Genomic DNA, 12,425 nt, shown 5'->3' on the forward strand with positions numbered 1-12,425 from the left:
TCACACTCACTCGACGGCGAATCTATCCATGCAAATTGAATAGCACAAATTCAATTTGGCGTTGAACAAAAAGAAAATGCTCTGTGGCAAAACAAAAGCAAAAATGTGTAAAACATTTCGGTAATTTAGTTGAACGATTTGCATTTCCGCTGGGGAATAATTTTTGCACTTTTGTGCCCAGTGACTGACCAAATTGAATTGGCGAATAACAAAAAAGGCTAGATGGATGAATATGAAACTTAAACATTTATATGAATTTAATTAAATGGCGATGAGTACGCAAACATTTTGCTTAAATTGTCGCAGCAGCAAAATTTGCATTGATTGATGCCGTATTCGGTGATTTATTGAACCTGAGGTTTGTCAGCCAAACAACACCCTCACACTCCCCCTTCAATTATTGCGATTGTCAGTTGGTAATGGCGGGACATGTTCAGCACAATGCATTCACATTTTGCCGGCATTCGTTTTGTATTTCTTTGAACCGCAGTGATTGATGTGGCAATGTTATCACCGAATACAAATAACTCCGCTGAAGTCACCCCCGACATCTGTACGTATTCGGTCAAAACTCAATTTAAATTGCATTTGCGTTGCGCCCGTCAGAGGGGCATGTGTCGCCTGTCAACGGGTCCCTTTATTCGAACTATTAGATTTATTCGTTTATCTGAATAATACGACAAATGAATAAAAGAATCATTCTCTAGACGTCGGTGGAGTTGGCGACGATATCGCTTGAATCGTCCTCGTCGTCCTCATCCGATTCGAAAGTGTTCTCCGGGATGTCGTACAGTCGGACCATTGGCTTGTTTGGGTCCTTCATGATGAGGTATTTGCCATCCGGCTGCTTCATCACCAGGTCAATCAGGCACCGAAGGATGCCCCAGGCATTGTCCATGTTGAGGTTTATCTGTGTGGCAAACTCCTGCGGCTTGAACTGCTGAGTGCCCAGAATGACGTGCCGGAGGTGGTCCCGTGGGCTCACTCTTGACACATAGCCCAGCTTAAGCTGGTCGGAACCGGCCAGTACCGCCTCCACGGTCCAGCGGGCCAGCTTGCAGGCATTGTTCCGCAGCTCGGAGGCCAAGACTGCTCCGCGTTGCGTGTCCAGCTTCTGGCGCCACTCGACGCTATTGGCCGCCTTCGAGTCCCATTCGTTGAGGGCCTTAATCGTGAGGAACTGCATCTCCCCGCTTGGTCCCTGGACCACCCCGTTGTGCTTGCAGCGGGCGACCAGCACGATCCCGTTGCCCAAATCCCACTGGCGGTAGCGGTAGCCCAGTGAGGCCAGCTGAACGCCAGGCTCCTGGAACGGGTTCGGCTCGTCCAATTTAAAGCGCGGCTCCTGATCGCCACTGCGCAGCACCTTAAATTCCAGTAATGAATATATATACAACCTACAATAATAATATAAGTTAAATTTAAACAAACCTGCTGCCCGAAGTTATGATTGATGAGAGTAGCCTCCGTGGCCAGGCTGTGGGCCGAATTAATAGATCCTTCCTCGTCCATCGGCGGATCTATTGAAGTCTCGTTCACCGTCAGCAAGTCGAATCGGGCGTTGTCCCGCTTGTCGAGGAACACTTTTGTGCCCAGCTTCTCGATGACCACATCCCAGGAGTACACTGACCGAGTGCTGCACATAATGGTGGCCAGAATCTCATCGGTGGCAAAGACATTACCCATGGTCCTTGAGAGGCGCCGGATGACGGGATCATCGGTGGTGGACACCGTGTGCACAATGCAGTCCATCTTCAGTAAAGCCCGCTCATTGCGCAGGTTGATCCGGTCATAAACCTTATCATAGTATTCCAGAGAGCCGCAGGTGACAATGTCCAGGCCCTCCTTGACGTTCGGCAATGACAGCTTGAGAAGGCGTGAAAAGTCCAGCTCCTCGACGGATACCCAGTCGGAGAGCACAACGACCGAGCTCTCCCGAAGTCTGGAGGGGGCATTACGGCCGAAGCGGCGTCCCTGAAAGCGTCGCGTGTCACGCGTCTTTCCGTATTTCGTACTATTTCCGGTTCCGCCACCAGCCGTCGGTCCACCGCCCATGCCAGCAGGACCGCTGCCACGTCCCGTGCGACCTCTGCCCCCGCGAACATTGGGACGCAAATTCGGGCGAAAGCGACCGCGCTGGAATGGCTTTTGGGAACGGGAGCCCGTGGTGTCCACCAGGTGGAAGGTGGTGTCGTCGTCCTCGTGGAAGTACGCATACTGGCCGCTATTGCCGAATGACGAGGCATACTTATTGCCGAACTTCCGCTCCTGCGGCGGCACTGTCCAATCGCAAATCTTGCCCAGGCGGTCGCCCTTGCAGAATGGCTGATAAGGCACATCCATTTCTGGCACCTCACACGGACCCCAGCCGTGCTCATTGTACTCCACTTGTGGCTTAATGAACGGAGCGTAGTTCGACATGATCGTATCGAATCGCTGCACAGGAAAAACCAAAGAAAATTTAAGGATTTTTACAATGTTTCTGAATGACCGATTATTCCTCTCGAGCAGGAAAATCACAATGAATGAGTTTGCACTTATGGAGGTGACAGCACTTCTTGATAGATTATTGGCAACTCTAAACTGGGTTGCTATGTCTTCACATTTTAATTAAGTGAGCTTAAGCAATACTGAATTTTAAGAAAACGTTTGTGCAAAGTTAATAGTTCGATAGATGATTCATCTATCAATGTATCGATATCTAACACTCTGCTGCGTGTCACGTTTTTCTTACTCTTGCAGATAGCTGCCATAGAAACATGCCTTTCTCTAGAGATATCTCTTTCTCTCCCACGCTCTCGCTCACACTTTCTCTGTTGCTCTCTTAACTCGGAGAGTATAAATACAGCCACTGCCTTCTCGCTGATATCATTCTGTCCGCGGCCTCCTCGCTGATAACATCTTGGTGATAGTGATAGTGATTGCCCTTCTACCTGAATATTACCACCTGACCAATGGAATACATCTGGGATAATCAGGAAGATTTTCACAATTTACAAGTTTAAGTCCCCAAGTACCCAACAAAAGCTTAAATTCCGTTTGTGTTTCTCCGAGACGTAGTTGTTTTTTGATTTTCTGTCTAGCTAAGATCGTATTTAATTGTCGAACTTTTTATTCGAGGCGCCGGAAGAAAATGCCGAGGTTCCTTAATCCTAGATGACGTCCTTGGTGAGGCCGTTGGAATAAAACAATGTGTTCTTGCCTGTTTATCTTTCGATTAGTGACCAACTTCATTCTGATTAGCACGGCGACGATCGTGCTTGTCTTGCGAATACTGACCTGATCGAGGATAACTCCCATTTCCTTTTTTGTATAATTTTTACCAAATCTCTTTCGAATCGCTCGAATAAATGTTTGCTGAGCTGTGGAAGCGGTGCGGGAAATGGAGTAACTATCTTGGGATTATCGTTGGGCAACACACCCAATTTCCATTACTCTAACTTCGGGCCATTGTTCGCGGCTAAGCAGCGGGAAGGCAAGGAAACAACGGCACAATGCACTACAATGGCGACGAGGGTCCTGTGTGCAGGACCCGGTCAGAGCCCATTTTAGACGGCGTGGCGTGGCGTGGCGTGTCGGTTTCCTTATTCTCGGCTGGCTGGCTGGCAGGCAGCTCGAGCACCTTACAACAATCTCGTTAAGCGCAAAAGGCCAAATTATAGTAAAACTAACAGAAGGCAAAAGGTAATCACATAAAAAGCTTGTTAGATAACAACGTGAGAAGCGGCGAAAAAGGAAGCGGACATCCTGCCTCCGGCTCATCCCCAAAAAGCAACATGTCGAGCGTGTGAATGTGCCTGGATGTGTGGAAGATGATATGGGGAGTGGATATGGGTGAGGGTATGGGTGTGGCTATGGTGTGGGTTTGTGGTACCACCTCCCTCCAGTTTCCCAGATCCAGATCCCATTCTCCGGACTCTGAGCTAAGCTTTGTCAGGGCGACAGGGTGTCATGTTGATGTGTGTGTCACTGGCAGCTGCTGCTTACATGGCCCAGCTCCAGATTCCCTCGCACTTGCCAGTTGAGGCACAGAAAGAAATGTTCAATAGGGTATCATATGTTATACACTTGAATTTTTTCTACTCGCAGAATTAGTTTAAAAACATCTTTATAGGTTTAGTCTCAATTTAATTGGAACTTTCACTAGATAGCAGTATTTAATCCAAGATAAGCAAAGTTTCCCCCAGTGCAGACTTAAGCCCGGGTGGAGTGTGCGTGAGGCGCTGAGTGTGAGGCAGTGAGTGTGTGTGGATTATAATTGCCATGCGGCTGTCAGTGACTGCAGGCGGCACCTAACGGCACACAGCTGCAGATGTGCGGCTCGTGTTGCAATATCATTTTTAATGCAAACCGCATGCCACATTATGCAGCTGCATTGCCACGTCACCGCTGCGGTTTCCCCTCCGCTCTCCCCATTCACCATTCAGGACTCTTTCACCGCCTCCTCCTCGCATCTTCTCATCTGCCATCGCTTCTGCCGTTGATGCTCCTCGCTTCTGCTGGGGAAAAAGCGGCAGCGGTTTAGCAAAAGGAATATAGCCAAGAATAATGCCCTGGCACATAAGTAAGTACTTACCCGAGGAACAAAAACAGCTACTTCTACTACAACAGCGTCCTGTGTGCCACCAACAACAATAACAACAGCAGGCAGCAGCAGCAAAGTGAAAAACCGCTTGCATACTTTGCGGGGCTCGCGAGCGATAAACGACAACGAGCCCCTCTCAGAAGGGTATGCCACGCCGTACACGATCCCCCTGAAAGGGAAATTAAAAACACATTTTCACTACACAATTTATTTTGAAAATTACTCAGTGCTATCGCACAGGATTGACGGCTTCTCGCCGCTTTCATGGCCGCGAAAATTGATAGCAAATCGTAGCTTACTTTAATGCTTGGCCATTTAGGGGATGTAAGTCGAGGGAAAACAAGAAATAAATTGTATACAAATATATTACATAAAAATAACTAATGAAAACTGTAGATTAGATTTCTACATTTGTTTCTTTAATCATTGAACTTTACTTGACTATAAGTTAAGCCGTAATAAGTGATTATGTCGTTATCAAGTTAAGTCTTTAAGACTTAATTTGAATACAGAAGTGTATTGAAAACAATACATGTTAAATATATCTAATGTCTGTATATAGGGTCTCTAGCATTCGGTCTATATTTTGTGTCCTCTGATTTCGCGTGGCTTCAACGCGCGTCGAAAGTTTGGGCTGCTGCTGCAGCTTTTGTGCTGCATAAAAATTAAAATTTATGCCAGGCAACTTGTGCAAAGCACTGCAAATGCCATTGTTTCCCAGTCCTGCACTCCTACTCCTCCCTAGCTGATGGTGTTTTTTTTTTTGGAGGAAGGACATTCACGTTCTGGGTGGCTGCACTCAACTACCCCTCGCCTCGGCTTGTCAAGCCCACTTACATTCAATTCATTCATCTCCGGCTGAAAAATGAAAATAAAAGCTGGCAAGCACCGCGCACAGCCCGCCTTCATAATTGCACAGCAATTATACATACTGCCGGCAACAAGATGGATACGTAATTAATAGCACATTAAATTGGGCCACAGCAATATTAATTGTCGTGATTGATTTATGCAGGTAATTATCGCTTTAAGCAACCGAGGGAAATAATTTTCGACTCTGCTCGGCGAGCTGAATGGGGAATGACGGCTTTTCTCCTCCACTCACAACACTGGTTAAATCATTCAAAATTCAGTATAAAGTCAGGCAGCATGAAAACGAGCTAGACCTAGAAGCCAATCCCTAGGACGCAAGTGCAGGATCGATGCAGGATCAACCAACCAGCCTTAAGTCAATCTCAGTGCTCCAATCCATTAGATATATCAGACACTTTGGGTCTCGAGCTTCTGTCAGGAGTTTTTGATACTCCCAAAAACAACCCAAGATGGAGCTGCCGGAGGGAATCATAATTGGCTTCGGCAATCCCCTGCTGGACATCACCTGCATTGTCGAGGACAATGTGATCCTTGAGAAATTTGGCCTGGCCGCGAACGCCGCTGTCATTGCCGAGGAAAAACACGACACCCTCTTTGACGAACTGATGAACATGGAGAACGTCATCTATTCGGCGGGCGGAGCTTGCCAGAATTCGATGAGAATCTTCCAGTGGATCGTTCAGACCCCCGGTAGAGGAATCTTCTCTGGCGCTGTGGGGAACGATAAGCTAGGTGAACGTATCGCCAAGAGGGCTAAGGCAGATGGCCTGACAACCCTATATCAGATTAGGGACGAGCTGCCAACAGGTTTGTTCTCAGCTCCTATCCTATATTCTTTCAATTTGAATGAGCAGCGTCTTTTACCTCTGATTAGGTTCTTGTGCCGTGATCATGAACGGCTTGAACCGTTCGATGGTGGCCAATCTCGGTGCAGCCTCTATGTTTACCGAAGATTGGATGGAGGAGGAGGAGAACATCTGCTGGCTAGATCGAGCTCAGTATTTCTACTTCACCGGTTTCTTCCTGGCCGTTTGTCCGATCGTTGTGGAGCGCGTTGCCAAAATGTGCTCCGAGTCAAATCGCATTATGATCCTCAATTTTAGCGCCGTGTTTGTGCTGCAGATGCAGCGCGCCTCACTGCTTCAGACCCTGCAGTACGTGGACATCATAATCTGCAATAAGGACGAGGCCCTTGCCTTTGCCGATTCCAGTGACTGGAAGACGAAGAACATTTTTGAGGTCGGCAACCGGTTGCAGACCATGCCCAAGGCAAACAACCATCCGCGCCTGGTTGTTATCACCGATCCCTTATGCCCTGTGCTCTGCTTCCAGGAGAACGAGCGCGTCCTGGAGTACCCCGTGCCGAAGGTGGAAAAGAGTAAGATCGTTGACATCAACGGCTGCAACGACGCATTCATCGGTGGGTTCCTTTCCATGTATGTCCAAAAAATGCCACTGGACTACTGCATCCGCACCGCCATATTCGCTTCCCAGCAGACTCAAAACGTGATTGGCGTCCAGGTCGAAAAGCTGCCGAAATTTAGTGAGGCGTGCATGTAAAATTTAATCAAGGCCCACACAGATGACCGGAACTTTATTACAATAAATTCTAAGTCGAATTATCTTGGTCAGAGATCATATAATTCTCTAGGTTCTATAGGCTTCAAACAACAAAATGGTTCAAATGCTGTGACTATTTAAAACCTTTTTGTTATCTCCCCAAAAAACCAAAAATAATGGTATAAAATCGTATAAATTCTTTACTTGATTACCAGCTTAACCACTTCGACCCACGAGCAATCAATATAATAATTAAAGGCACCTGGGGCAGACACACCATCGAAGAGCCTCCTGCCTTTGCCTGCCGGCAATATCCTTTGGCCCGCACCTTGACTGGCATATTCATGCCGGCGAGAGTCCTCTGGCTCTTGGCGCTGCCTTTGGCTCCGACAAAAATAAATACATTTAAATGTATAAAGCACCCTTTTCCCGGCTGACTGCTCCTCGCCGCCAAGCTGTGGCTCTGCGAGAAAGGCAAACAGAAGTGATGTAAAAATATGCGTTGCATACTTTGCAGCGCCAATGTAAATTTCCACCCCACACCGCCGCGGCGGATCCTTGTCTTTAGGGTCCTGGCGTCTCCTGCCGGCTGCTTGCTGCCTGCCGGCTGTTGACTTTGGTCTGACAAAATATTGCTACCATTTCAGAGCCGAAGACGGAGAAGAAGCGAAGCTGAAGCAGCTGGACAAGAGCACGTGCCAGCGGACAGTGGTTTCGGACAGATACTTCCTTAGGGACACTTTATAAAAATTAAAGTCCTTAATTCTCTCTAAAGAAATAAGGGATTTTTCATTCATTTCTCTCAGAGTATTGATTTTATTGCAAATATATGTATAGAGTATCAATTACATACAAGTTATGAGGCAAGAATTTTAAAGAACTTCTTTATTAGCAATATTCATATAGGTTCTGGACTTAGTCATCGTTTTTTTTTCTATATTGTTATATTTACTATTAAGATTGTGAATTGCGATTTCGCACACTGTAGTTGAGATGGAGCTGAAGGGGCTACAGAGGCGGAGCAGAACAGTGACTGTCTTCCACTGATTAAAACGATGCGTCCTCGTGACAGCGATTTTTTCTCGTTAAATCCTTAAATGTCGCTTCGTTTATCGTGAGCTTTGTTTTTTAACTTTCACAGCGACCTCCTTTCCCTCCAGAAGGAATCGGCTTCGGCCGCTGGTCGCTGCCAGAGCTCAAGCGATAATTTATGCATATATCCATGGTGATTTATGACATTATCCCTCCGGCTCCCTCTCCCTCTACCGCTTCCAGGGTCCATCCTGCCCAGCGCCGCTGTGTGTGTCCAGTGGCTCAGCGCTTCTCATTCACTTCTCCGTTCTGGGACACCGCGCAATTAGCTGTGGGAAAAATGAGCAGCAAACAGCAACTCAAAAGATTTCCTTTGTCCAAAGTCAAACAACTTAAAGCTGAAAAACTCCACTGTTCAAGGCTGCTGCTCCCATTACTTTGCATTCCGTATCCGCAAACTTGGGCGTCTGGCGAGCGGGACACTGTAACACAACTAACTAAACCGAAGGAAACGTCTCAAAACGAGAAGGGAATCTCGGCTAGAAAGTTTTCAGATTTGTCATATGCACATCTCGAAGCTAATGTTCTGACACATGGCCCCACCGACCCCGGGGGCCACATGAGTTATGAGTTATGACTTGAGAGGTGAGATCTCCTCAGACGGAATGCGGGCTGACAGCTTAATTACGGCAGCCGGGGCTCGGATATGGCTGCACTCGGCCCCGGGCGGGATTTTAATTAACAGGGCCAGAATTTTATTAAAACTGCCGCGAGACCTAATTTATTGGACGAGTCACGGAGCCCGAAGTTTGATTTCAGGTTGGGTGAACAAAGAGAGCTCGAGTTTCGAGCCGAGCTAATTCTGGGCAAATCACAAGTCAGATGAACATGTTTGGCTCGAAGATATGAAGCAATGGTGTATATTTTCAAGTGAAAAGTTTTCATTTCTTTTAATTTGTTCTTTTTTTTTCAGAAAGAAAAACCTCCTGTTACAGACTGGGCCTAATTTATGCAATTAAGTGATTTAATTTGATTAGGCTTCCTCCATCAGAAGCCAAATCAGAAGCCCCTCCAAGGTGGAGCCATCGGCAAATTGCACTTGTCATGTTCGTATAATTGCGTGTGTCCTTGGGCTCGTAGAAGAACACTAGAGACAGGAATGGGAATGGGAGGATGAGTGGGACTGGGGAGTGGGATGACATAGCTGCGAGCAGACAACAAACAAACACGCATGACGTGGAGAGCAGCTCATAAAAATCACTCATACGCAATGGGGGACAGCCAGCAATGGGGCAGGACGCACAGGAGTCGCAGGACAAGTTTCAAATGCTACTTGTAACTTTGTTACAACAGCCACAGCCGAGCAGTAAATGTTGAAAGTTGTTCACATCGTGTTTGTGCTGGAAATGGCAAAAGTTTCTTTTCCTGAGCTCTACACTTTGTAGCCAGCCAACTGTCGGCCAATGCCAATGTCTCGTCAGGAACCCTTTACCAAGTTCCGCACGTCCTTTTCCCAGCATCTATGTAGGTTCCCACTCATTTGCTCAGTGAGTCAGTGAGTCATTGTTCTGCAACCGCAATCTCGCAGACCTCCAATGAGCTCCTCCTGCACGGCAAGAGAAGATTTCCCAGTTTGGAAGGTAAATCAAAATTCAATTGACAATTTTACGTTGTTCCTATATAAAGTGAACTAGCATCAGCCGTATAATAAAATTTATGAGCTGGAAAGTCATACCTTTATCTTAAAATATCATCAACTGCTTTAAAAATAGAGGAATAAATACATTCTTTTTATATTAATTCAATTATAATGCCAAGATACAAGTGTAAGTAATATTTTTCCCAGTGCATCCTGTTTCGAGTGCTGATTGCCATTGTCATTGTGCGTATTGTTCTGGCTGTGGCTTTGGCAGTTGCAAGTTTACACTGTGTGCTCTTGTGGATTATGTGAAATTATCGAAGATTTCCGGGATAATGGCGAATCGTGTCTCCTGCTAATGCATGGCATCGATTCGGTTTCGACCTATAATTTTCCAGTCCCAATTCTATTGAATTAAGTTGAAAGCACTTTCATTACATGTTACTGCCACATGGCCAAAATTAATTGGTAACTTTAGGAAGCGGTCTGGGCTGTTCTGTGCTGTACTGTTGAATTTAGTTAAATTTGCTCGTATTTTAAACAGCTTTAAGCTCCCTTTCTGGTCTTGCATTTCCATTCCCCCGAGCAGCATCAATTGCAAAATGTCTGAGCCATTTGCATAGAGTTTTTCCCGGGCTTGCGGAGCGGAGCGGCGAGCGCTGTGGGGCCGGCGGTGGTAAAAGTTTTATGTTAGCAACGAAGAACGATAATTTGCAGCAGTTACAATATTTCATGGAATATCTCTTGGCTTCTTCCACGCCGCAAAACTTCAATAAAGCAGCAGCAATAAAAGACGAACAAGATTTTTCCTTTTGCTTTATGGCGAGTTCAATATTTTGACAACCGCAAAGTAACACAAATAATAGACAAATTTCCATTCACCCTCTGTGGCCATATTTTTCGTCTGCCAAGTGTCGCAGACTGGAAATTTGTCAATTGAATAAATTGTGCTAAATATACATTTGTAATACATTCGAATATACATAAATAAATATGCAATGCGTCTTGCAATTGTTTGATTCCGTTCTTCAGTTTGTTCGAATTTTTCCTGTCCTCGTGACTGCTGCCTTTGTGCCACTCAACGCTAATGGACTTTAAAGTGTGTTCTCAAGCGTTCATTGCCAGATTCCGCCTCAGAGACAGACGCTAGATATCTGAAAAGTTTCCTCCAAAGCTGCTTCGCTTGCATTGTTGTCGCACATATCACGCATACGCCCCGTTGCAGTCCTGCTGGCCGGACCAAAAACGAGCGAATCGCCTTGGAACACATCCAAGAGCAGCCCCAATTCCACGAGCAGCTGGCAAAATAATAAACTGCCAGCCAACACCAACCCAATCACAATTACATTTACACTCTCCGACCGAAGGACCCACTAACCGGGCACAAGAAGTCTTCGGTGGCCCGTTGGCTTTGTTTTTCCAATTTCGCAAATGGCTTTCATGCATGTGCGAATGGCTGTGGGTTAATTAGCAATATCAGGGCACTTAAATTCGGTACAGATTATAACACCAAAAGTTTCTCCTTCCCAGCCGGACAACCGTCCTGTGTGTGCTCCTTTTGTCCTGCCATCGGGTTCAATTCTCAAGTTGCTCATTTCTCGGGAGCTGGCTGATTGTGCTTGCGGCCGAGTTGGCTATTCGATTGCCAAGTTTTGGTCTTTTTGCAGCAGCTGGAAATAGTTGGCTTTGGGTTATACATAGATTTGAACTCTGGCACTTTCGTGGAAGAGCAGTGCAAGAAAGCATTTGAATAATTCCGGGCCGGCCCCTGTCTTTGAGGGGACTCTTGGCTCATTTAAAGTGCATCAGGATGCCTGAGTACAACGATCAAAAATGCATTACCACTGTGGCAGGCAAACAAAAAGAGTCGAGCTGTGGGCAAAGCATCACTAAATCCACATTTAAAAATAAATGAGCAACGGTTTCGGAAATTAACTTTCAACAACATGTGTTGAAATGCATTTATCTTCCACACCCACGGCGAGCCCCGCAAAACTCAGTTGCTCCCAAAGGATACAAAGGAAGAAATGGATAAAATAGAGGTGGAAATTAATTTGAGCGAACGAAAAAGAAGTGGAAATTATGAGTGGCTGCCAAATTGGGCTAAATGAGCCCAGGCAAGTGGAAATTAAATGGGGAACCTACTACGCTCGTACTCGCACAGTCTCGTTTCATCCTCGTCCTTATCTCTATTGCCATTGCCATTTCCTTCGCCTTCACCTCCTATGCCCATAACCACTCAAGCCTTCTGGTCTGGGCCCGGAGCCACTTGCATTATGATTGCATCATTTGGGGCTAATTTGCATTTAAATACTTGGCTGTGTTATTGTTCGAGTGCAGCAGGAAAACTTTTCACACAGCAGCTGGAGGCGAAGGAGGAGCTGAAGCTGAAGCTGGAGCTTGAGCCAGAGCCGGAGCAGGCAGGAGCAGGCCCTGGGCCACTTTGGACAAAGTTATGCCAAGTCAAGGATATCACGAAAATTGTCCTGCTACAGCCGGAGTCGAGCCGGACAACTTCTGTTAATGCGTTTGAATAATGAATGGATGCGGGAAGGAGTATGCCTCGGAGTGGGGCTCCGGGCCACATCCTTGCACCTTGGATTCGCCGAATAATCCCGAAATCCTTAGCAGATAACAATGTACAAACTGGCGCCGTCGGCGTCCAGCCGTTGATGGTCATTACTTAAAGCGTCCGTCCGATGCAGAAACGCGATAGCTGGGCGCCGGGAATAAACT

The 12,425-nt window shown here is 46.5% G+C and overlaps 2 protein-coding genes across 2 annotated transcripts; one reads left to right on the forward strand and one right to left on the reverse strand.

The window, feature by feature from the left end:
• Nucleotides 1–582: 582 nt before the first annotated feature.
• eIF3d2 (eukaryotic translation initiation factor 3 subunit d2) lies at nucleotides 583–2,584 on the reverse strand. Its single transcript, XM_020943035.2, has 2 exons — nucleotides 1,432–2,584; nucleotides 583–1,366 (listed from the first exon to the last, which is right to left on the reverse strand). Exons 1-2 carry the CDS (start codon nucleotides 2,419–2,421, stop codon nucleotides 704–706), a joined length of 1,653 nt encoding a protein of 550 aa, XP_020798694.2. The 5' UTR covers nucleotides 2,422–2,584; the 3' UTR covers nucleotides 583–703.
• Nucleotides 2,585–5,624: 3,040 nt separating this feature from the next.
• Nucleotides 5,625–7,101, forward strand: Adk1 (Adenosine kinase 1). The gene is made up of 2 exons (XM_020943036.2): nucleotides 5,625–6,265; nucleotides 6,333–7,101. Exons 1-2 carry the CDS (start codon nucleotides 5,908–5,910, stop codon nucleotides 7,016–7,018), a joined length of 1,044 nt encoding a protein of 347 aa, XP_020798695.1. The 5' UTR covers nucleotides 5,625–5,907; the 3' UTR covers nucleotides 7,019–7,101.
• The last annotated feature ends 5,324 nt before the right edge of the window (nucleotides 7,102–12,425 follow it).

This window comes from Drosophila serrata, unplaced genomic scaffold, assembly GCF_035046125.1.
Source record: "Drosophila serrata isolate PLE 108 unplaced genomic scaffold, ASM3504612v1 contig_30, whole genome shotgun sequence".
Taxonomy (NCBI): Eukaryota; Metazoa; Arthropoda; class Insecta; order Diptera; family Drosophilidae; genus Drosophila; species Drosophila serrata.

Bases quoted from the DNA above. Each gene is read 5' to 3' on its own strand.
- eIF3d2 (XM_020943035.2), bottom strand. From the start codon at position 2,421: ATGTCGAACTACGCTCCGTTCATTAAGCCACAAGTGGAGTACAATGAG. The intron at 1,367-1,431 runs GTTTGTTTAAAT...CTGGAATTTAAG, and splicing joins ATCATAACTTCGGGCAGCAG to GTGCTGCGCAGTGGCGATCA.
- Adk1 (XM_020943036.2), top strand. From the start codon at position 5,908: ATGGAGCTGCCGGAGGGAATCATAATTGGCTTCGGCAATCCCCTGCTG. The intron at 6,266-6,332 runs GTTTGTTCTCAG...ACCTCTGATTAG, and splicing joins TAGGGACGAGCTGCCAACAG to GTTCTTGTGCCGTGATCATG.